Source organism: Candida tropicalis, assembly GCF_000006335.3.
Source record: "Candida tropicalis MYA-3404 genomic scaffold supercont3.2, whole genome shotgun sequence".
NCBI classification, from domain to species: domain Eukaryota; kingdom Fungi; phylum Ascomycota; class Pichiomycetes; order Serinales; family Debaryomycetaceae; genus Candida; species Candida tropicalis.
The window spans coordinates 2,103,779-2,128,700 of record NW_003020049.1 but is presented as its reverse complement, the minus strand read 5'-3'; the positions used below and the strand labels follow the sequence as shown (position 1 = coordinate 2,128,700).

Here is a 24,922-nt window from a genome sequence, read left to right as displayed (position 1 = left end):
AATACCCAGAAACAAGTAAAGAGAAACCTGCTTCCTGTATTATTATTATTGGCACAATCATGACTGACACAACCACCACTGCTTCCACTTCACCTCGAACTACTGAAACTACTGAAACTACAACATCACCCGAATCAACTTCTCCAAAATTACCAAACAGAAAATCTATCCAGGTATGCATAAGATTAGATGAAAATCCTCATGCCGATATAATCCCACCTTCAAGTAAATCGATCCAGGATTTGAATTCCTTAACTCAAACATACGATAAATCTACTACAAATTATCTTTTACAATCGAAACATAATCAATTAAATTTAAAGTTTGAACAAAAACCCGCCCAAACTAAAGAATCCATAAATTCCAGTGCAGAGACATTCAAGAAAACATTTCAAGATATCAAGACTATAGCTGATGGATTTGGAGGAAGTAATGTCTTTGGACAAACTATAGATTGGGATTTTTGGAGTAACGTGGTAAATGATTATGATAATGTCGTTAATACTCAACTGGATGAATTGAACCTAAAGATAAATTCAGGTATACCTAAAGAATTCAGAGGTATTATTTGGCAGTTAGTATCTAAATCAAAACAAAATTCCATGGAAGATTTTTATAGACAATTAAAATTGGAAAGTTCCATACATGAAAAGGCTATCAAGAGAGATTTAACCAGAACAAGTTTTTTCACTCAAGTTGATGCTGTTAATAAAAGTGATGAACTATTTAATGTCATTAAAGCTTATAGTTTATATGATCCGGATGTTGGATATACTCAAGGGATGATTTTCATTGCCGTACCATTAATTATGAATATGAATGAATCTGAATGTTTTTGTTTATTGGTGACATTGATGAAAGAGTACGGTTTAAGAGAGTTGTTTTGTCCAGAAATGAAAGGTTTGCACGTTTTATTGTATGAGTTTGATCGATTATTGGAAAGTTATTCTCCTGTGTTGTATAATCATTTAGTTAAACAAGGAATCAAGAGTTCAATGTATGCTAGTCAATGGTTTCTTACATTCTTTGCTTATAAATTCCCATTGGATATTGTGTTGAGAATCTATGATATCATTGTCACTCAAGGTATGGAATCAATTTTGAAATTTGCAGTTAATCTCATGGTCCTGAATGAAACCAGTTTATTGAATTTATCGTTTGACAAGTTGTTGGAATTTTTAAAGGATAAATTATTTAATATTTACATCGATGATGCATTTATCAAGGACGAGTTGGCTTCTCCTGGTTCGGCTAAGAAGACTAGATTTTCCTTGTCTAGAAGAGCAAGTAATATGAGTGGTATGTCAAATCCCTCGTCATATTATAAATTAGATTCTTTAGTTGAAGACTCCATGAAGATAAATCTTGATCCTGTTGAGTTAACCAAATACGAAAAGGAATTTGAAAGTATTTATAACAAAGAGCGTGCCAAGGTTGATGATATCAAATCAATGAAATTATCCAATGGTAATTTACGTAACAAGATCAAAACATTACAAACTCAATACACTGACTTGAATAAGAATCACATTGATATTGTACAAAAAATGATTGATTTGAAAATAACATTACCAGAACTACTCAATGAAAATGATGAATTATCTCAATCAATAGACAAACTAACTAAAGATATTGAAGAATTGGAAAATAAAAGACAGGAAAAGAGCAATGACGGGGATACAGAACACCATCAAGAAGTATTGCCAACGTCAATTGAAGACGAAATTCAAAAATTGTTGATTATAAATGCAGAAAAGGTTGAAAAATCCGTTCTTTTAGAAGATGAGTTGAGTCAATTATTAGAAGAAGAAGAACAATTGAATAAAGAATTGAAAAGCCTTAATAGAAATAGTAAATGGTTTAATTGGAATTAAATGGGTAATAGGTTTTTTTTATGTTTTGTTTTTGCTTTAGTTTCAGGGAAATATATGATTGGTTTTTTTTTTTTATACAAGATAAACTATAAATCTGTAGATATAAGAACAAGTTTCATTATTGTGATTGTGATCAAATATGAGTCAATCAATTGTGCATACACAAATAGAAGTATACTCCGATACTCTTCGATTTCCCCGCATATGGTAGCATTCGACATATAACATAACAAAAATACCTACACAAATACCCCAAAAAACTCAACTATAAAAGGGCAAACAAATTGCAAAAATAAAAAAATCTTTTTAGCAAGACTTTCTTTTTCTTTTTCTTTCTTGTTTTTATTAACAATTAGTATCAATTACTTATAATATGATATCAGTTTTAACAAGTGAGTATCAATTGATGTGTTTTATTCATGGTTGCAAATACTAACTTCAATATAAAGAACTGCAATCCATTATCCATAACAAGTTCACAAAGAATTAGAGATTATATGTTCCCCATCAGTTATTGTTATATGTTCCCTACTAGTTGTTGCTTGTGTCACTTGGTTAAGTTATTGAAAAGAAATTCAAACAACTGTTAGCTCCTTTGGTATGATGCACAAACATTAGAAGAACCTTCCAAATAAGATAGCAAATTGGGAACACATGTTATCTTGAACCTTACAAGAGGGATCAACATATACAAAAAAGGAGCAATGTTGATTAGAGAAGGTTCTTCAAAAGATAGTGACTGGTCATCACTATCTTTAAAAGCTACTCATCGGGATATTGAACTAACCTATCCCGATGAGTAGTAGTGGTGGTTTAATGCAAACCACACTTGTAGAGGACTAGGCAATTGGGGGCTAAAAGTGACCAGTCCCCTTCCCTCCTGGTTCATCCTCTATCTATTCCCCCTTGGGTCAGTAGGCGGACGCGATATGGCAACTCAAGAAGAGGGCCATAGTCGGGCTGGGTCGGCCCCACACATACACACGTGGGCCCAGTTCGACCCTCTCCTTTTAATTAGGAGAGGTAGTAAGTGAAGAGAGGGGAGGAGCCAACCCTTCATCATTTGGTTCTTTCCACCACTTCCACATTTTACAAATTCCTGCATATTATGCGTCTGGGGTATGTTGATAACCATCACGATCAATTTTTTTCCCCTTCTCTGCGTTGATAACCACCATTCGATAACGAAACACACTTTTTATTCTGTTCAGATTTTTTTTTTACAATAGTCTACAAGAACCACACACCAATATCATGATCCTATACCAAATTATAATAATAACCATCATTTCTATAAGAAGTGTAATTGGATCATATATTCATAGAAACCTCACTTGGAATGATGTTAATTTCCTTCATACAACAGATACACACGGATGGTATCTGGGCCATATTAATCAAGCTATATATCATGGTAATTGGGGAGATTTTATATCATTTACTTCACATTTACGTGAAATAGCAGATCTGAAAGGACAAGATTTGATAATTATTGATAGTGGGGATCGACATGATGGGAATGGATTTAGTGATATTACTAAACCTAATGGGATTAAAAGTATACCTATTTTTAATAAAGGAGATTATGATTTATTAACTATTGGGAATCATGAATTATATGAATGGGAAAATTCTAAAATGGAATATGAATCAGTTGTTAAAGAATTTGGTGAAAAATATGTTTGTTCAAATGTTGAAATTAATGTTAAAGATTTAGGATGGATTGGATTTGGTAAAAAATATAGATATTTTGAAACAAAGAATCAAAAAGTGAGAGTTTTAAGTTTTGGATTTTTATTTGATTTTAAAAGATTTAATAAAGGTACTAGGGTTACTCCTATGATTGAAGTTATTCAAGAAAAGTGGTTTAATGATGTGTTGAAGGAATATGATCAGGAGAAAGTTGATATGATTGTTATTCTTGGACATACTCCAATATCTCATAATTGGAAAGAATTTTATAGAGTTCATGCATATTTAAGAAAATTTTACCCGAATACTATCATTCAGTATTTTGGAGGTCATAGTCATATTAGAGATTTCTCTGTGTTTGATGACTTATCAACTGGTTTACAAAGTGGTAGATATTGTGAAACAATTGGTTGGTCAAGTGTAAATATGACCAAGGTGAAACTTCCTGTGAAAGAAAGATTTTCGAGATCTTATATTGACTTTAATTTGGATTCATTCAAGTATCATACTAATAGAGATAAGAATTTTGATACTCCAAAGGGCATTGAGGTTTCAGAAAAGATCAAGAAAATAAGACAAGAATTGAGGTTAGATGATTTGATTGGATATGTTAACCAAAATTATTATGTTGACTATGTTCCTATTCATCATCCTCATAGTATTTTCAATTTATTGACTACAAAAGTTCTTAAAACTTTGCCTGGGGGTGATCAAGAGAATAGAGTTATTATTATCAATACTGGCTCAATTAGATATGATTTATATAAAGGTCCTTATACGGTTGATTCCAAATATATTGTATCACCGTTTGAAAACTTGTGGGTTAATTTAACTATTCCAAAGAGAGTGGCTACTAAAATTGCTGATAAGTTAAATGAAGCTGATTATATAAGTGTATCAAGATTAAAACCACCGCATCAATATGATATTTCATCTGGATTCCAATTGAAAAATGCAGATCAGTACTATTTCAGCGGTGATAAGCTTCCTAAAGGATATGTAACGCATGATGATTTTGGGATTGATGGTGATGATACTTTACATAAACCAGTTGTTAATTTCCCAGTTCCTAATGTTGTTCAAAGTGTTGAGATTAAAAACGGTGATCTGTATGATGAAAACACCCCGGTTAATGTCGTTTTCTATACATTTATTACCCCGAATATTCTTTGGGCATTGAATGAATTGAATTATACGTTATCAGATGATCAAATATCACCTACTTTTTATTCTGAAATCTATTTAGGTACTTTGTTAAACAATTATGTATCATCCAATAAAAATATATAGTATCTGTTGCCCCCAAAATGAAATAAAAATCAAAATATTATTTAGAATTTTATAATAGAATCTTGGGGAATATAAGTAAATCTATAATCCAAACTGTTTATGAATTCACCAATACCATTTTCATTAAAATTTTCATCAATGATTACATTCCCATTGATACCAAACCAACTACCCCAAACAGCTCTTTGAGAAGTTGAAGATTTATTTAAAATACTTTCTTGAGGATGAATTAAATCAGCAGATTCACCTAATCGGTTTTTCCCCAGTTGATCAAATTTAACTTTTGCTGAAAATTGAATCATGAATAACCCAGTTCCTGGAATTAAATGAGCATCAAAACTTGTCAATTGATGAAAACTTAACGGGGTTAAAAGCCATTTCTTTTGGAATTGTAATTTTGAATCTTCTTGCATAGTGGGTATTATTGGATTACCATTGACTATGATACTACTTGTTCTTTTCAATGATGAGCCTAATTGAATGGCATATTGTTCTATGGATGTGCTTGGGGTTGGGGTATATTGAGTATCAAGAGATGCTAGGAAATTCTTAAGAAATGGTTCAATTTTTTGTGCTGAAATTTCATGTTAGTTTTTTTTTTTTTTTTTGAACAAGTGATATTAGATGAATACTAGTTGATGAAACACATACTTGGATCCTGATTCATTGTGGATGTGTAGTTGTTCTAGTTGGTTGTCTGAAAAATATATCAACCAAAAAAAAAATTTTTTTTTTCTTTTCCAGTTTGGTTGTAAATGATGAGAATCGAAAGTTAACAATACGCAGTATTACATCAAAGATAAAGGTTATTGAAGGAATGTCAAATTATTCATGAATTGACAACCATTCGTAAAGTATAACAAAAAATAGAGTCTCATGGGAAGTGTGCCCTCCCTCCCCTAATTTGCAATTTTACGTAGATTTACATTCAAGTTGTCCCCTTACTCGTTCCGAGCTCATAGCAATCTTATTAGTGGGAGTAAATTGTGAGTAAAATGTGTGAGCGTGAGTGAAATATGAAATTGATAGCAACCAAAGTTGATTTGATAGGGGTTTTCAGTTCAAATATAAATAGATAGCAAAAGGTACAAATTTTTAAAAATGATTACCTATCCACTCCTACAATACAACATTTTATAATTTAAATATGTCAGATAAAGGAAATTTTGTTAAAGATATTGCATCATCCGTTGCTGGAAGTGTTGCCGGTAATAAAGTTGCCGATAAAGTTGGAGGTGGCACTGCTTCACACATTGCTTTGGGGGTTGCTGGTAGTATTGGTGGACAAGAAGCTGAACACAAGGCAGAAGAAAAGATGAAGAAATAAGTGCACAATGCATATACAGCCTTTATCTATTGCTATTTTTAGTTAGAGTTAGATCATCAGTTTATATATATATTCACATTAGTAAAGTCAAACCACACACTTACACATGTATATCTTACATTAGAGATAGTCTATAATTTCAGGAATGTATGGACTGACATAATCATCAGGTAACAAAATCATTTAGAACCCTTTTTTTTAACCAGCAATATATTTTACTTTTTGATCTGTGTATTGTTCTTGTTCTATTTTGCATTGAAACCAGCCATCTTTTTTCCCTCTACAACAATGTGATCCCAATTTTTTTTTCTTTTGATTTTGTGCACGTGATCTGTTTGATTTTGCGTGAGCAAAGAAGGAAAAGAAAGACAGCCAAAAAGTTTGACTCATTGGCACGAATCAAATTCTAACTTGAGATTTTTGAGCCCTGAAAGGAGGTACTGACAAAGAAAAGACAGGGATAGTTGGTTTGTATGATGATACTGGTTACTTATGTACATATTGTACTAAATCAAATTGGTGGTAGCAAAATTTCATTGCATTTAACAAACTATTAGTGCTGGTCAAAGAAGGATTCAGATCTTGATTTTGTACTATAGTAAAAAAAAATAAAAGGCTTATGTGTAATTATCAATTATTACGTACATACAGTAGTGTGCAGTATTTGCACAATTGCTGGATAGTTTAAGCAATAGCCAATTTTAGAACATTTTCAACTGAATCAGGAATAATACCAAAAGAATTTTGTGATTAATAGAATACATTGTCATACAGTACATAATAAGATTTACACGAAGTCAAGAAGAATAAACAAATTCTTTTCCCATTGATCTACCGAAAATTAAAAATGGCTTGCCAATGAAACAAAATCAACTTTGTTTAGTTTGATTTATTTGTACCTTAAAAGAAATTTCCTTCGTTTACAATTGGGCATCCATTAGAGTCAGTAACAATTACTTCATATTGCAAGTAAAATAAAATCAAAATTGAATTTAAGAATCATAATTGAATATATAAATAGGAAAGTTAATTCCCTTTTTTTGAATTCTTTTTCTCGTTAGGTTTACTGATCTATATTTCAACATTTTTAAATTTTTTTTTTTTGTTCATTCATTCATTCGTTCATTCCTGTTTGTTCATTCGTTCAATCACCAATTAGTTCATTCGTTTAATACAAAGATCACTATTTCATATTTAATAATCTTTTGATTTTTTTTTTCATTTGTTATCTTATATTATTACACATCGTCGTAATCTACATCATCAAAAAGAAATTCCTGCACTCCCTAAATTTGAAGACAATTGAATAACTTTTCTTTTTTGTTCATTACCCCCCTTTCTTCAACCTACCCATAATCTACAAATTTTTTTTTCCATTTGCATTTCTTTCTATAAATAAAGGAAATCAATTCCGAGGGGAAACATTTGTTTATTTCAGTTATCACCAAACAACAAGAAGGAATTTTAACTATTTAATCTTCTCCGTGATTTTGTTACATTACATACACAGAGACAATTTTTTTTTCTTCTGTTCTTTTCACTCCTTAAATAGTCAATTAATTTTCCAAATAAAGAATTTTTCAAATTTTCACACAAAGGGGAAATCAAAGAAAAATTAAATTGAATTGAATTGAATTACACCAAAAATCATTCTTCCCCTTGTTTTCAATTTTTTTGGATTTTGTTTTTTTTTTTTCACATTTTTCAATTATCAACTATCAATTATCACATAAAGATCTTCTTTTAATTATTTTAATTCATTCGTTTCACCAATTGATAGTTATTTATAATTAAAACTTTCTTTTTTTCCGTTTTTTTTATTTGGTTTGACATTATTATTTTTTGCTTCCATTCGTTTACAGTAACTTACTTTCACAATTCACACACAAAAAAGTAATTCTGAAAAACTGCTTTCCAAGCTACCAAAAATATTCCTAACTGACACTACCAATAAAAGCAATTCAAACGATATGAGTTTAGTACATTCAGCCATGTTTAATAATCATTTAGGTTCAACCCCTGTAACTACTAATTCAACAACTAGTGCTACTTCCTCCACAGCTTCAGCCACATCTCACATTAGATCTCGAAGTTTCGAATTACTTCAAGAAGCAAAAGTCATAAGATTAAACAATTGTAAACGATCTTACAGTGACGATTTAAGATCCAATTCTGTTTCCTATAACAACGTCATTGATTACAGTAATGGTTACACAAACAGTTTTGATAACACCAATAGTAATAAAAGAGCAAGAACGGCTCCTCCTTCTCCCCCTTATGAAACTGCAAAATTGGATTCATACACTACCAGAACATCAAGAAGTAACATTCATCCATTAGTGATTAAAAATTTAGTCAAACCGACCACCACTAAATTAAGATCAAGATCACTTTCTCCAAATAAGAAATTTGCTAATCCATTATCACCATCTTCTTCTCCAATTGCCACTACAAAATCACCAATTACTTTTCGACCAGAAACACCAGCCACCAATAATACTACAAAAACAACAGCAACAGCAACTACCAATTCGCAAAGGGGAATTAAACTACCAAGTATTTCTGATGCTTTAAATAATTTAGATCCAATTCATTCCAAGACTCCAATTAAGTTAAAACCAATTATTCCAACTGTTTCATTAGATTATTTTGATACTTACAAACCAAATGATGAAAATTGGAGATATGGATTATTAGATAAAATTACTAAAGAATCAAAGCATTTCCATTTGAATCAATATAATTATTTAAATGATCATACTAAACCAAGTTTTGATTCAAAAATATCTTCAAAAATTCAACTTAATAACAATGGTGGAAACATTTATAAGAAAATTAACTTTCCTTATGAATCAAATTATACTTATTTAAATAAGACTTATTTAAATGATGTCAAACACTATCCAGAATATTTGGAATTGGCTGCAGAATCATTACTACAATTGAAAGAGCGCCAAATGCAACCATCACAGCATCATCATCATCATCAACAACAGCAACAACAACAACCTGTTCATATACAATCGATTCCTTCACAATCGCAGTCATCGCATGCTACCGTTATACCGCCAATCCAAGCACTCCCCATTCAATCTACAGCTGTTCCAGTTGTTGCACCACAATTAGCTCCATATACATTCTTGCATAACTCAAGTATTCCATCAACCACCACCACCCCAAATACCACAAACACCGCACCTGCATATCACAATCAACATCAACAAACACCACCTATTGTACCACAACAGCCAGAACCCGAACAAACAATGGTTTCTACACATAAATTTATTCCAATTACTCCACCTTCTTCATCTAAAAAATCCAGATCTGATTTATTGAAATCACCACCTCGAAACCATCATCATCATGCACCAAGAGTGTGTATATCATGTGGATCAGATCAATCTCCATGTTGGAGACCATCATGGTCAATTAAAGAAGGACAGTTATGTAATTCATGTGGTTTAAGATATAAGAAAACAAAAGCTAGATGTTTAAATGAAAATTGTAAAAAAATTCCAGCTAAAGGTGAATGGACTTTGATGCAAAGTAAAGGTAAAGAAGTATTTGAAGATGGTATTGAAGGTTATAGTTGTATTGCATGTGGTTGGAGAGTTGAAGTACTTCCCAAATAATATCAAATCTTGAGTTCAGTATAAGTATTTGAAATTGGGAAGGGTATTATGTTTTATTATTTTAGTTCATGTTTTTTTTTTATTTATTTATTTATTTTTGATTATGTTATTATTTTGTTTAGTTTTATTCATTTTTACTTTGTATTGTATAGTGTTTTAATAAATTTAAAGGGCATATTAGATAATCGATTATTTGTAGGAAATTATTGAGAATATATATCGCCTTGTGTGAATGGTGGATTTTTACTCTACAATGAGGCAGTATATGATGTTATTAATAACGTTTATATCACTATATGAGTCCATCATATCTGTGATTATATTTTTCAGGGACATTTTTTGCCAAATCTTGAGAAATATTTTGCAGCCGGGGCAATTAAAATCAGACTAATAATCCATACACAGAACAGCACTACAAAAACCCAAGAGATTTAATGTTTCCTTAATGAACATAGAACCATCATTAGTCGAATTTAATAACTTAAATCATCAATTTAATCCATCGATTCATCTGTCACGATGGTCGTGTAAATTGTTCACAATAGTGACTCAATCAAATTCATCAGACAAATCATAAAATGACTAGATTCGATTGATTTGTAATTATAAAACTAGAACTACATGTTGAGCACTATATCATACTCTGTGTACCAATTTCAATGACTTCTTGTGTTGTTATGAAAAGCTAAAACTTGTTGAATTTTGGCCATTATACCTCGTATTACAACACTCAACCAAAAAAAAAAAATTTGAATGGCAAAAAAAAAAAATCAAAAAATCAACTTCATTTTTTTTCTGTTCATTTCCTTCATTCCACTCTCTCCCAGTTTCAACTAACTTCTCCAATTTCATTCATTTTACATAATCAAGGAGACCAATAAACCTACACACACACTAAACATAATGTCTGAATCAATTTCTATTACAATCAAATCATCTGGTGATAAAAAATATGAACTTACTTTTGATCCACTGATTACAGTTGGTGAATTAAAAAATTTAATTGCTGAACAATCACAAATACCTGCCACCAGTCAAAGATTAATTTATTCTGGTAAAGTTTTAAAAGATAACGAAACTATTGCTTCTTACAAGGTCCAAAATGGTCATACTATACATTTGGTTAAAAGTGCTGGTGCTTCAAGTTCAAATGCCAATGCATCTACTACTGGTTCTACTACTTCACCTTCTGCTGCAAATGCAAACCCTTCTTCAAACACCAATACAAACTCAGCATCTTCAGTTCCTTCAAATATAGCAGCCGGTCAAGGTTCTTTTAACCCATTGGCCGATTTAACAGGGGCTCGTTATGCAGGATATAGTCAATTACCGTCAGCTTCCATGTTTGGACCAGATGGTGGTATGAATAGTAACTTACCTGATCCAGAACAATTAAACTCAATGATGTCAAACCCAATGTTCCAACAACAAATGCAAGCTATGTTATCTGATCCACAAATGTTGGATTTCATGATTCAACAGAATCCTCAATTAAGAGCTATGGGTCCACAAGCAAGAGAAATGTTACAAAGTCCTTTTTTTAGGCAAATGATTTCAAACCCTCAAATGATGAGAAGTATGATGGACATGACTCGTGGTAATGTTTCTGGTAATGCTACCAACGCTTTTCCAGCTCCAGGTGCAAATCCGGCTGCTACCAGTGGTGATTCTACTGCTGATGCTGCTAACACTACTGGTGATAATACAAATGCTACTAACCCTCCACCAGCTGGTAATCCATTTGCAGGATTATTCCCTAATGGTATTCCTCCAATTGATCCACTGGCATTATTTGGTGGTGCTGGAGCTGCAGCACCAGCTCCTGTTGACAACAGACCACCAGAAGAAAGATATGAAAATCAATTAAGACAATTGAATGATATGGGATTTTATGATTTTGATAGAAATGTAGAAGCTTTAAGAAGAACTGGTGGTAGTGTTCAAGGTGCTATTGAATATTTATTAGGAGGAAATTAAGCTGTTTTGATTTTTGTAATATGTATAAGTAGTAAATTTGAAGTCAGTGTCAATAATTGAGAATTTGATTTGAAATATACACACCCTTTGTTGCGAGTTGCGAGTAAATGATGAAAAAAAAAAAAAAATTTTGTAAGAAAAAAAAAAAAACTTCCATAGAGAGAAATAAACATTGCGAGGATTATCAACAAACTCATCTAACGAATAACCAATAGCATATAAGAATGGATCTAATATTAGAAAAGACTATAGGATCGATATTAGAATCAAAGGAATATTCATATTCAAAAGATTTTTTAGATCAATTAACTGAACTTTCATTAGAATATCTTGAAAATTTAACCTCGGAATTATCAACATATACAAGAATCCAACGTCGACATCAACCTTCAATATCAGATATTAAATTATTACTTAAACTTAAACATATTAAAAATTATGAATTAATTAAAGAAATTGAAAATAGTAAAACCTTTCCATACACTAAAGATTTAAGCAATCTTCTAAAACCAAAATCAACAAAAGTACAAGATGATGAAGATGAAGATGAAGATGAAGATGATCAACTGGTATTCTTTGAACAAAGTTCAATCATGCAATTATTACCTAAATTAAATACTGATAATAAACCAAGATATATTCCATCATATTTACCTGATTTACCACCTGATTATACTTATCAATCAACGCCTGAGTATAACAAGCCATTGACGGATTTAAAAGAATTAAGAATTAGATTGGTGCAAGAGTCAAGAATGACTGAAGATTCGTTGTATAAATTAATTGAAAATGATGAAATTGAATGGAGAAAGAAATTCGAAGATGAATTGAAGGAAATGAAGGACGAATCTAATAATATGGAAGACGTGGAGAAATCTGAAGATGAAAGAAAAGATATGGAGAAAGAGGTTAAAACGGCTATAAGTGATGCAATAAAAGAAGATATATCACGTGCAGAGCCTGATAAACAGGTGCCAACAGTACCAATAAAGGAAGAATCAGCAACTGCAACAACATCAACATCAACATCAACAACGACAACAACACCGGTGGCACCTATTACAACGCCGACAGTACCAGTAACTACAACAAAACCTGAAACAAAGGAGGACTTTAAGTTTGATATTGTTGAATATGCCCAGAAGAGAAAACGATTAAAGCTTAAAAAGAAACAAAAACTTGAAGACCATTATAAAGCCAGAGAAAATGATATTTTCATGAAAGCAGAATTGTACTATTCTCCATATGCAGTTCATAAGCCTACCGATGAAATTAATAAATACTTTGAAAACATAATTTCAGACGGTTTTAAGCAAGTTATTCAATCTGTTAGAAAAGCAGAATTGGTTAAACAGGAAAAAATTAAACAATTACGTTTGGAACAAGAACTTCGTGAAAAAGAATTACAACAAAAGAATGAAATTAAATTTAGTTTCCCAAGTTTAAATCAATCGGAAAGTGATTTAAGTGATGATGAAAACAATGAAGATATTGTTAGCAAGGAGGAATTGAATTTTGATGTCCCCGAAAAACCCCAGGAATACAAAAGTGGGTTAATTGTGGTACATAATGGAGAAGATGTTCGAGAATCTAATCAACAAATGAAAATTGATGATGATAATGAAAACCATCAGGTGCTGTCAATTTTACCTGCTGCCGCGGAAGTACATACAAATGATACAAAAATCACAGAAAACCAAGATCAACAATCATTGTCAAAAAGTGGCAGCCCACTTGATGATATTAATTTAGAAAATGAATTAAATGCTCACTTTGGTGGTGATAGCAATAGCAATAATATCCCATTGACTACACAAGAATTATCTGATATTTCGTCAGAGGAAGGCGGTAGCGATGAAGATGAAGAAATGGAAATCATTGTTTGAAGCAAGAGAGAACAAACAAAAAACGTCACGTGTAGTTAGTTTTGAATTTAATTTTTTTTTTTTTTTAGATTGCTTATGCATTAAATAGCATCAATTGGACAATGTAAAACAAAGCATTGCCATGGGTGTAGCTGTACAATCTTATTTTCTTTTGACCTTCCTTCCTTTATGCTTTGTTTCGTTCTCTAATTATTCTGTCACATAAGAGCAATTAACTTCCGTACTACCAGGTGCTGCTATTTCTGCCAGATAATTTCGTTAGCTCGCTGCGTAGTGAATTCGGACTCCGACAGAAATGGCAGTCTGAGAACAATAAATTCAAGTAAATTCCTCCCTCCCTTTACTTTTTTTTTCCTTCCTTCCTCTTTTTCCTTTTTCTTTCTCTTCCTTTTTTACCAATTGCATTTTCTTTACAACCAAGACCATCTGGTATCAATTAATTATGACTGTAATTATAGCATCATTGTATGTATATCACCCCTGACAACAATTAACCAGAACAATGGCAGTTTTTAATTTATATACTAACAAATTTCACTAGATTTTTACCTTACACCGTTCAATTTGAGGTTGATTCTTGTGATTTGGATTCTTGTCAACAGGATTCAACAAGTTTTGAAATCCCTCCTCCTTCCACTTCAACTCCTAGTACTACGGCCTCTTCAACTCAATTGTCAATTCTTCCTTCTTTATCAAAGCAGCCAACCCCTCAACCTCGTTCAACTACAAATTCAGCTTTATCTGACAATAAACCTTTTGAAAGAGCGGATACGCCCGAAGGGTTTTTCTACAATCGTAGAGCTTCAGCAAAATCAGAACATCAATTTATCCAGCCAAAATCAAGGTATGCTAAAATGGGTAGTTCTATAGTTGATGGGAAAAAGCCAAATGATGATATGGGACTCCCTGGATTCAGTAGATCACAAGTCAATCTTGCCGCAAATTCAACTCCTAATTTGACCCACGCCCCCAACTCCCATTGGCCCCTCCACTCTCCTCATCTTCCCATGGAAGCCGTAACCAAATCAATGACTGGTCGTGGCTCTTTTAGTAAAGCATTATTTACATTTCATGGAAATAGTAGTGCTAATTCATTAATATCTGAAGATGGCACTATGGATAGTACTGTTATTTTACCATCAAGTTTAGAAGAAGACGATTTTGAACAAAATTTCAATGATATGGTTCATGGTAGATCCAAATTAGCTCCATTTGGTGGATTTTCAAGACCTGGTGTTGAAGCACAATTTCTTTCTCAAAAAAACATATTTGATGTGGCTCCGTGGACTATCGATCATACTGACCAAGGTAATGGGTCCTTGACTAAAGCTGTGAACATGGCTGTTGACTCAGGAATCATTAATGAGGCAAAATGGGTTGGTATTGTGGCTATGCCAAGTGATGATGTCTCGCTACGAGTTAAAAATGACATTTCTGATAAATTGTCCAAAGAGTTTGCTTGTGAAGCTGTTTTCCCAGATGATGTTACTTTTGAAGGTCATTATAAATCCTTTTGTAAACAAATTTTATGGCCAACATTACATTATCAAATCCCTGATGATCCTAAATCAAAAGCATTTGAAGACCATTCATGGGGTCATTATGTTTTAATGAATGAATTGATTGCCGATAAGATTGTTGAAACGTATAATAAGTTGGATGATGAAGAAACGAAAGTTTGGATTCACGATTATCACTTATTGCTTGTTCCAAAAATGGTTCGTGAAAAATTACCGAATGCAAAAATTGGATTTTTCTTGCATGTTTCATTCCCTTCTTCTGAAGTTTTCCGTTGCTTTGCTCAAAGAAATCAATTATTGGAAGGGATGTTGGGAGCTAATTGTATTGGGTTCCAAACCAATGAATATGTTCGTCATTTCTTGCAAACTTGTAATCGTTTGTTGTTGGCAGATACCAGTGAATTGGGTGTTAATTATAATGGTAATTTCACAGTAACCAATACCATCCCAGTTGGTATTGATGCACCATCAGTGTTGAAGACAGTTCATAGTTCTCTGGTTAAAGAATGGCGTACACTTATTAAAGAAAGATGGTCTCATCAGTATTTGATTGTTAGTAGAGATAAATTGGATAAATTAAGAGGTATCAAACAAAAATTATTAGCTTATGAAATGTTTTTGACAAATAACCCAGAGTATATTGAAAAAACTGTACTTATTCAAATTTGTATGGGATCAGCCACCGATCCAGATTATGAACTGGAAGTTATGAAGATTGTTTCTAGAATTAATTCATTACCAGAGAATATTTCTGTCACACAGCCTGTTGTTTTACTACAAAGAGATATCGATTTTGATCAATACTTGGCATTGCAATGCGAAGCTGATGTATTTGTTGTCAGTTCCATGAGAGAAGGTTTGAATTTAACTTGTCATGAATTTATCACTGCATCTGAAGATAAAAAGTCCCCATTGATGCTTTCTGAATTTACTGGGTCATCTAATTTGTTGCTGTGCAAAGGCAATGGAGCTCTCTTGATAAATCCATGGGATATCAAGAAATTCTCAGAAACATTTAAGGAACTGTTAACTATGTCGCCAGAAGAAAAGGAGAAACGCTGGAACAATTGTTACAACATTGTTCTTACCCGTGATTCAATTCATTGGGTTGAAAGTTGTTTACATACTATTGACAGTTCATGGAATGTGGATCATGCCAAGAGTTGTAATTTGGTTCCATTTAATAAAGAAGTGTTTAACACATTTTCCACTATAAATGGTAAAAAGATTATCATTTTGGCATTGGAAATTTGTTCGTCAACGTCATCAACAAGAGGTAATAGCACTGGGTTAGTGTCTGGTAAAGTTAATGTTGTCGAACCAACCAGATTGGTTAGATTATTATCTGATTTGGTTGAAACTCCGGATACTTATGTTTATTTGTTGTCATATTTACAAAGACCAGATTTGGACATTATGTTTAAGAGATTCCCTAAGATTGGGTTACTTGCCGAAAACGGTAGTTTTGTCAAGCTTATTGGTGCCAAGGATTGGATTTCATTAACTGACAAAGAGGAATTGAACTCCTGGATGCCTGAAATTGCCAAACTTATTGAATCCAAGGTTGAGAGGTTACCGGGATCATTCTGTGAAGTTCAAGATGCCACTGTTAGATTCCATGCTGGTAAATCGTTTGTTGAAGATCGTGAGCGTTCTTTAGATGCAATGGGTGAAACTATTCAACATATTAATACTTTATACGACGGGGATGGAATTCATGCCACATCAGTAAGAAACCTGGTCATTGTACAAAAGAGTCAAATTAACTTGAAGGCAATCCGTCTTATTTTGTCTTGTTATAATTCTAATCAAGATGAAAATTACGTTGTTTCCCATATTAGTGATTTCCAACAGCCAATTAAGGATGATGCCGTTTTGGCTGGAAATCATGAAGTAGCCGCTATTCTTTATAGTGGTGGTTTAACTTCTATTGATGAATCCAATTATGAATATGTCAATAGCTTGAAAGACGAGATTGGCCATACTTTAACTGTGACATTGATTTCTTCATCTTCAGAGACTAAAACTGCCGCTACATATGGTGTTCGTGGTATTAATGAATTACTTTGTATATTAAACTCCTAATACTTGTCTTTATAGCTACATTTAACCATAGCATTCATTTCTTTTAAAGATTCTGAAAATTCGTTATTCTCTTGTTTTCCCAATGGCTGGAATCTATTCCAATAATGATTAAGAAATTCATCTTCTGTTATATAATTAACATTCTTATCCATATCTCTGTTAACAACCCAAGAACTTTCTTTTGACCTTTTATGAGCTTCTCTATCATCTTCCATTCTTGCTAGGATTTGTCGTTTCGATAAGAATTTTGCCGTTTCGGGTTTTGATTTATCTCTTGTACTAAATAATTGGTCTTCATCAACTATGTCAACTATTGTATCTCCATGTTTTAATAACCTAACTCTTTCAAATTGACTTTGTCTTTTCTTTTGTAATAAAATCTTCCAACATTTAATCAAATCTTTTTCTTCTCCTTCCTCTTGTTGTTCATCCTCATCTGGTACAAATTCTTCATTACTGTTTATTCTTTCTAGATCTTTTTCAGTTAACAAATCACTATTAAATTTCTGTATATAATCATCACAATTAATGTCAAATAATTTTGAAATATTGCATAAACTTAAATATGTATTGTATAAATTTGATTTATTAATAATTACTTGATTGATAATAGATGGTAAATTCTTAATTAGTTCTTGAATATAACAACCATTAAATTTATCTTTATTATTAAAGGATTCGGTTATTAATAATTCAATAAATTGGAATATATTACTCTTGACAGTTGTATCTAATTGTTTATCATTTATAACTTCTATAATTATAGGTATTAAATAATCTTCTAATTTATAATTCTTTAATGTGAAATAAACTACTTTGGTTATATGCTGTAATTGAGGTGTTAAATTACGTAACATTTGTAATAATTGGGTCCGCCGTATCAAATGAATCCATGATGTATAAAATGCCTGTTATTATTGATGAAATACCGTTGTTAGGTATCTATACTTCTTCACTCTTTTAATTAATGGCTCGTTCTTTTTTTTTTTCTTTCCTGTTGATATCAAGTTCCAATTCTTACAAAAAAAAAGCAACAAAAAATATTTCACGTGACATGTTTCTTCTATGCAGGGAAGCAAAAAAAATTTTTTCACTTTAGACAAAAAAAAAAAAAGAAAGGTCTTCAGTGTGAAACATAACCAGTTAGAGAGTTTTTCTTGCTAATCAACAGATATCTATTAATTAGCCATGGGTAAATCATCAGGTAAAGGAAAAGGAGGTAAGAACAGAAGAAGAGGAAAGAACGATAACAGTGGACAAAAGAGAGAATTGATCTACAAAGAAGAAGGTCAAGAATATGCTCAAATCACTAAAATGTTAGGTAATGGTAGAATTGAAGTTAGTTGTTTTGATGGTATTAAAAGAATGGGACATATCAGAGGTAAATTAAGAAAGAAAGTTTGGATGGGACAAGGTGATATTATTTTAGTTTCATTAAGAGATTTCCAAGATGATCAATGTGATGTTGTTCATAAATATAATTCAGATGAAGCAAGAACTTTGAAAAATGTTGGTGAATTACCAGAAAATGCTAAAATTAATGAAACTGATACTTTTGGTGGTGATGATGATGAAAATGTCAATTTCGAATTCGGTGGAGCCGATGAAGATGAAGATGAAGAAGATGAAGAATTGGATATTGATGATATCTAATCAATTTTCAATGATATCTTAATTCATGTTTTACTTTTTATATTACTATTCATTGCATTACTAATTGTATCTTATATTCCCGATGTTTATTCCTTTGTTTTTAATTATATAACTTTAAATATTAGTTATTATATAGATAGAGAAATGTTAATATTTCTTACTTAAAAAACAAGACATCTAGAGGAATACATGTAACAAATCTTTTTACATTTTTATATATACATAAATATATTGATAGTATTCTTTTATCTTTTTATTTATTATTATTTTTATTTTTTTTACAGTTTGTTGGTTTTATTCTTATATCTTTTTCTGGTTTAGTCTATACACATAACACTAATGTCTATAATTTCTTGAATCTTCATCACCACTATCTATTTCAAAGCTGTCAAATCTTCTTAATCCCACACTTTCTTCATTGTCATATTCTCCAACTCTGTTGACTTGCATTGATCTACGAACAGTTGAGAATCCACCAACACCATTATCTAGTGGAGCCATGTCTTTTGAAGAGTGAACACCAAAGATTTCTCTATCTTTGCCACGATCTTCGGTTCTGGAAATGTTCAATAAGTAAACCCCACTGAAAATAATCAAAAATCCAATTAATAATGAAATGATATCCACTGCTGATGAAGTATTAAATCCTTTAAATAAAATAAATGATGCAGCAAGGGTGAATGTGGTGAATGTAACATAATATAATGGATTGACAATTGAGGTATCAAATTGATCTAATGCCTTGTTGAAATAATTCATCTGTGTAATAATACACAAGGCAACAACAATTAAAAACAAATAAGTTGAAACATGAGTAAATTGATTATTTCCACTCAACGTTAACTTAAGAGCAATACCAAATGCTTTAATTGACATAACTGAAATAGAACCAACAGAAGAACAAATAGATAAGTAAATCATTGGGTTAGTAGAACCATATTTTGGAACAATTTTATAAATCATAAATAATGAATAAAGTGTAACAACAGTACAGTAAAATAAAAACCCTGGTTGAGTAGCGTAACCCAAAATTTCATCAACAGTTTCAACTTCTTTATCAGGAGGAGCATGCAAAATAATTATAACTGAACCCATAAGACAAATAGCACAACCCATTTTACCTAAAGTTCCCAATTCTTCCTTTAAAAAAATTGCTGCTAAAACAGCTCCAATAATAACTGATAATGCACCCAATGGAGTAACTAAAATGGCAGGGGCAAATGTATATGCAGCAAAATTGGCAATTTCACCAATGGCCATGGTAATGATACCACCCCACCAAATTGGATTCTGTAGATATTGCAGGGCTTGAACTCCATTGGTATTACCTGAACGTGCTGATGCATCCATTAAACCCTTCTTGGTTATAATAAATGATGTACCAATAGCCAAGGATGATGACATGGCCAAAGCAAGTCCAATATACTTATCCTCCATGTTGTTGTTGTTGATAAAGTTGTATAGTAATGTGAACGAAAAGTAAAACTAGTCAACAATAATGATTTGAAAAAAAAAAGACAAGCAATATAACTAGATGATGATATTTTCAAATATGAATAAGAATCAAGTTTAACTTGGTACCTTTCAGTTGATAGTTTAAATATATAAAATAAAAAAGAAAGTTTTGGTGGTCTTATTACCCTATTAAGGAAGAAACTAAAAAAAAAAAAAAAAAAAAATCACACAGTGTAAACAATAAACTGTTGATGGAAAGGAAAAAAAAAAATATTAAATTAATGTGAAACTGATTTCGTGTTCAGTTCCCAAAAATATGTGTTATCTGCAGGATATTGTGTGGGACACGATGAATGGACGAAAAATATGAGACGTGTTCATATTGTTAGACGAACTATGCATCATAATAAGCCACTGATAATCATGTGCTACTAATTATGAGACTTCTCTAACAGCTGTATTTACATAGCCCCCAGTTTGATTATATAACATTGAATGGTTATATTTCTTATTCGTTTCTACTCAACTAATTAACAAGAAATAAATGAGGAAGATGCTGCAAAAGAATATTTTATACCTCCACACTAAAGAATCTTGTAATGCAAGATAAATTTCCCTTCTGATTCTGTACTACATTCTGTATTGTTATTACAGTCGCTTGCAATCGTCAAAAATAAGCAAAAAAAAAGTAATGCAAAATACTTCCATGCTTCTTTTTTTTTTTTTTTGCAACTTCTTGTTCGAAATCATACATACTACAAAATAAAAACCATGATTTCATTCCAATCCCTAACTAAATATATCTTTACATTTGTTCCGGAATTATCTATTGTGATTCCAATTTTTCAATTTTATTCATATTTCTTAAAAAATTTATATCATTCAATTATAAATTTCAAGTTTCAAAATTTTCAAAAAGAAATATCAAAAATCATTTTTAGTTTTTACAAAAATGAAGGTTCATTTTATGATTTTTGGTTTAGTTGTAATATAATTTCAATTTTTACTAGTATAATTTGGTTTTTCTTAAAATTTAATCAAATAAATTCAAATGATGAAAAATCAAATAATGCATTTATGGTTTTAATAATTACTTCAATTTGTCGATTTTCAAGTGTATTACTTAATCAAATTAAAACTTATATTAAATCATTCAGGTTTAAATATCGATTTACTTCACCAATACCACCACCAAGATATAGAGCAAATCCACCTATTTTACAATTTGTACAACAAGATAATACTTGTATGTTGATTATTACAGAATTAATATTTGAAACTAAAGAAAGTCCTTCGAAAATTGCCTTTTTATTGATTCATTCTGTGTTTAGTTTATTAGGTGTCTTTGATTTTGAAATTACAAAGAGATCTATCCCGTATAGAAATTACTTTTTATTTGTATTTGGCATTTGTGAAAACTGGTTATTATTACAATTTTGGATTGAGAATGGGAAAAGTCAAGCTATTCTATATTCCTTATGTTATCTATTAAAATGGTATGGTAATACAGCTAGACAGTCAGTACTTTTATCAATGAATTTGGTATCACGGTTCTTGATTCGAGACGAAATCCCTAAAAAAGAGAATACGAAACGTATTGCATCATTTGGATTCGATTGCTTCAGTATCATTAGCGATGTCAATTAGTTAATTAATCTCTAGAATTAGATAGGTCGCTTTTCATAGTTTGCAATCTTTCCCAACCCGGTGAATCTTCCCACATATCTTTACCCTTTGACATTAATGATCGAACTGTAGTTCTAGCTTTATACTTCCAATCTTTACAAACTAAATCGCCAGCTCCGTGTTTACCTGGTAATTCACCAAGTGATTCATATGCACTAACAAGATCTTCACAGGCGTCAACGACTTCATTCCAAATTGGTTCACTAGATTCTAACTCAGGATTATGGACCATAACTCTATAAGCCTTTTCATGACATTCTAAAGCAGCCCATGGTCTCTTTCTCCATAATTCAACTCTTGCAACTATTCTCCAACAACGTGCAGATGAAGTTATGACTTTTGGCAAAATCTTACATACTAAATCGATACATCCAGTTTGGAAATGAGTCAATCTACCGTTGTCTTCAGTTGGGTATTGCTCAGATACAAGAATTTCAACTAATTTCTCCAAAACAGGAATATCAATTGCACCATCGCCTTGATCCTTTTTAATGTCAATCAATTCTCGACAAGCTAATAATACATCATTCCATTCATTAAGCTTAATAGCAACAAGCATGTAGTTCTCGTAAATTCTCCAGGATTTTCTATTCTCACCACCACATCTAATCGCTTTCTTTAAAGCGTTAAATGCTGGTTTAGTTTTATCTAATTTTAATAAAGCACTTGCTAAATTTGACCAAGCATAAGAATTGGTTTCGTCAAGAGATACACATCTCGTGAAAGCTTCAGACGCCAATTCAAATTGCTGAGACTCAAGACCACAACAACCATAGAAATACCAGTTTTCGTAACTTAATGGGTTAACAGTGAGGCACTCAAACATATGCTTGATAGCCAATTCAATATTCTTTTGGTTATAGTAGAATCGAGACAATGATGCCTTAGCTTTGGCATAATGACCAACTTCCCATGCTTTTTCCCATAATGATGGATCTTGTCTAATGTCTCCAAGAATTGAAATAGCTCTGGCATCATCAGGATGAGTTTCCAAACGATTAAGTAAAATCCTTTCTGCTTCAGCTTCGTTATCCACTGTTGCATAACATAATGCAGCTTCACAATGCATTTGTAATCTTTCATAAATTTCAATGGCAGATTTTAAAACACCCAAGGACATGTATTTTTCCGCCAATTTTGCATCCATTGCCCATTGTGGTAATAATGGTAATTGATGAATAAATCTTAATCTCAGGGCAGTAACAGCATTTGGATCTTCTTTTTGAGTTTCTGGAATAATTCTAGTTTTAATCTTGATACCCATTTCTTCAATTAAAGAAGTCATTTGTAAAATACCTCTCTCAATAGTACGAGATTTGCCTGTTTCCAAGATAGATCTTTCCCAAAGAGCACGTGAGAAAATTGTCCAGTTCACCTTGCCTGCAGTGGCATACAACACTCTACCAACTAACGCCATCAATTCTTCTTCCACTAATGGATCATTTGCTGGAGAAGTTTGTTTCAAGACAGTCAACCTCAATAATAATTGCAAGTTATCAAGATTATTCAAAGTTGGTTGGTCATTTGGATCAAGTTCTCTTAATTCGGCTGGAATATCATCTTGCCTCATAGCAATTGGAAGTAATTTTGCATCTTGATCTTCATTATCCAACAACAATGAATCAACTTTTACTCTTTTGGTGTCTTGTTCAATATCAATATCAAGATCTTCTAAAGATTCATACTGTGGTTTTTCTAAAAGCAAATCAGATTCCAATGCGAAACTTTCTGGAGTGGCCGTATCCACATCATAAATGGTGGAGATATTACTTTTAGCCAATACAATCAAATTGGAAGTGAAGAATTGTTGAAACTTTGTTCTCTTTGCCTTGGCCCCCGATAATAATACTTGCAATTGGGAAATAGTCTTGGCTTTTGTTAATGGCAGAACTGCAGCATGTTCTGTTGATGAATGAATATGAATTCTTGCTACTTCTAACAAGTATTGAATTTGTAGTAATCTTTCTAATTCGGCTGAATCTAAAGACGCAAGAACAGTAATCAACGAATTGTTAAGTAATAACCCACAAACAGACAGTATAATACTTGGGGGTTCGGAAACAACAGACGAATGAACTTGTAATGCTCTAACTCTCCACCAATTAAGTGAAGCTTTAAGTGGATCAATTACTCTGGAACCATTGGATGTAAATTCCAATACTTCATTGCTATTCTTTGCGACGTCTTTGTTAAATAATGAGAGTTGAAATGGTATATCTGATAACCTTTCAAAAATCAATTCTGCGAAGACCAAATATAATGGTTCTTGCATCAAATCATATGCTTGTTGACCTTCAATATTTAATAAGTTAACAGCATCTGCTTGTAATCTTGATGAATCAAAATTTGGGAAAAACAAAGAATGTGCAGTAGTCGATACTTGTGGACCCGTGAAATTAGCTTGAATAAATAATTGCAAACATGCAACACCCAAAAGCTGGGAACAAATAACCCCTTCATCCCCGAAAAACTTATTTTGTAATTGAACTAATTTATCAACATATTCGACTAATACTTCAATCAAACTAGATTCTGGATATTTGCTCCATATGGTTTTTAATTCAGGTAAATTAGAAACTTCTTTGAAATCACTGACTGCTAAAAGAAAATCGGATTTTCCTTCTAAAATTCTAGCAATCGATAATTCAATACGGTTGGTTGAATTACTTGGAAAAGTCTCAGGTGGGACTAACAACAACAACTGACTTAATTGTTTCTTGACTATTTCCATGGTTTGCAGTTGGTTTGTGTACCCTTCTTGGTGATTGATAGAGCAGAGAGATGATTTTAAAGCAGCCAAAAAGAGAAAGCAAAAAAAAAAATTTTTTTCTTCCCTTCTGGG

At 31.9% G+C, this 24,922-nt stretch overlaps 11 protein-coding genes across 11 annotated transcripts; 8 read left to right on the top strand and 3 right to left on the bottom strand. All coding sequences in view use genetic code 12, as the record gives it.

Moving 5' to 3' along the window:
* Positions 1 to 59: 59 nt before the first annotated feature.
* GYP5 (Gyp5p) lies at positions 60 to 1,874 on the top strand (the record flags this gene model as incomplete). The annotated part of the gene is made up of 1 exon (XM_002547701.1): positions 60 to 1,874. The coding sequence occupies one exon, from the start codon at positions 60 to 62 to the stop codon at positions 1,872 to 1,874; it is 1,815 nt and encodes a 604-aa protein (XP_002547747.1).
* Positions 1,875 to 3,128: 1,254 nt separating this feature from the next.
* Positions 3,129 to 4,856, top strand: CTRG_02053 (uncharacterized protein; the record flags this gene model as incomplete). Its single annotated transcript, XM_002547700.1, has 1 exon — positions 3,129 to 4,856. The coding sequence occupies one exon, from the start codon at positions 3,129 to 3,131 to the stop codon at positions 4,854 to 4,856; it is 1,728 nt and encodes a 575-aa protein (XP_002547746.1).
* A 41-nt stretch (positions 4,857 to 4,897) lies between these two features.
* Positions 4,898 to 5,269, bottom strand: MTR2 (Mtr2p; the record flags this gene model as incomplete). The annotated part of the gene is made up of 1 exon (XM_002547699.1): positions 4,898 to 5,269. One exon carries the CDS (start codon positions 5,267 to 5,269, stop codon positions 4,898 to 4,900), a length of 372 nt encoding a protein of 123 aa, XP_002547745.1.
* Positions 5,270 to 8,153: 2,884 nt separating this feature from the next.
* ASH1 (DNA-binding transcription repressor) lies at positions 8,154 to 9,818 on the top strand (the record flags this gene model as incomplete). The annotated part of the gene is made up of 1 exon (XM_002547698.1): positions 8,154 to 9,818. The coding sequence occupies one exon, from the start codon at positions 8,154 to 8,156 to the stop codon at positions 9,816 to 9,818; it is 1,665 nt and encodes a 554-aa protein (XP_002547744.1).
* A 903-nt stretch (positions 9,819 to 10,721) lies between these two features.
* Positions 10,722 to 11,795, top strand: CTRG_02050 (ubiquitin domain-containing protein DSK2; the record flags this gene model as incomplete). The annotated part of the gene is made up of 1 exon (XM_002547697.1): positions 10,722 to 11,795. One exon carries the CDS (start codon positions 10,722 to 10,724, stop codon positions 11,793 to 11,795), a length of 1,074 nt encoding a protein of 357 aa, XP_002547743.1.
* Positions 11,796 to 12,019: 224 nt separating this feature from the next.
* CTRG_02049 (uncharacterized protein) lies at positions 12,020 to 13,681 on the top strand (the record flags this gene model as incomplete). Its single annotated transcript, XM_002547696.1, has 1 exon — positions 12,020 to 13,681. One exon carries the CDS (start codon positions 12,020 to 12,022, stop codon positions 13,679 to 13,681), a length of 1,662 nt encoding a protein of 553 aa, XP_002547742.1.
* Positions 13,682 to 14,123: 442 nt separating this feature from the next.
* TPS3 (trehalose 6-phosphate synthase/phosphatase complex subunit) lies at positions 14,124 to 17,286 on the top strand (the record flags this gene model as incomplete). The annotated part of the gene is made up of 2 exons (XM_002547695.1): positions 14,124 to 14,146; positions 14,223 to 17,286. 2 exons carry the CDS (start codon positions 14,124 to 14,126, stop codon positions 17,284 to 17,286), a joined length of 3,087 nt encoding a protein of 1,028 aa, XP_002547741.1.
* Positions 17,287 to 18,474: 1,188 nt separating this feature from the next.
* On the top strand, positions 18,475 to 18,939 carry TIF11 (Tif11p; the record flags this gene model as incomplete). The annotated part of the gene is made up of 1 exon (XM_002547694.1): positions 18,475 to 18,939. One exon carries the CDS (start codon positions 18,475 to 18,477, stop codon positions 18,937 to 18,939), a length of 465 nt encoding a protein of 154 aa, XP_002547740.1.
* Positions 18,940 to 19,275: 336 nt separating this feature from the next.
* CTRG_02046 (uncharacterized protein) lies at positions 19,276 to 20,376 on the bottom strand (the record flags this gene model as incomplete). The annotated part of the gene is made up of 1 exon (XM_002547693.1): positions 19,276 to 20,376. The coding sequence occupies one exon, from the start codon at positions 20,374 to 20,376 to the stop codon at positions 19,276 to 19,278; it is 1,101 nt and encodes a 366-aa protein (XP_002547739.1).
* A 789-nt stretch (positions 20,377 to 21,165) lies between these two features.
* CTRG_02045 (uncharacterized protein) lies at positions 21,166 to 22,041 on the top strand (the record flags this gene model as incomplete). Its single annotated transcript, XM_002547692.1, has 1 exon — positions 21,166 to 22,041. One exon carries the CDS (start codon positions 21,166 to 21,168, stop codon positions 22,039 to 22,041), a length of 876 nt encoding a protein of 291 aa, XP_002547738.1.
* Positions 22,042 to 22,045: 4 nt separating this feature from the next.
* Positions 22,046 to 24,811, bottom strand: CTRG_02044 (tetratricopeptide repeat-containing protein; the record flags this gene model as incomplete). The annotated part of the gene is made up of 1 exon (XM_002547691.1): positions 22,046 to 24,811. The coding sequence occupies one exon, from the start codon at positions 24,809 to 24,811 to the stop codon at positions 22,046 to 22,048; it is 2,766 nt and encodes a 921-aa protein (XP_002547737.1).
* Positions 24,812 to 24,922: the final 111 nt, after the last annotated feature.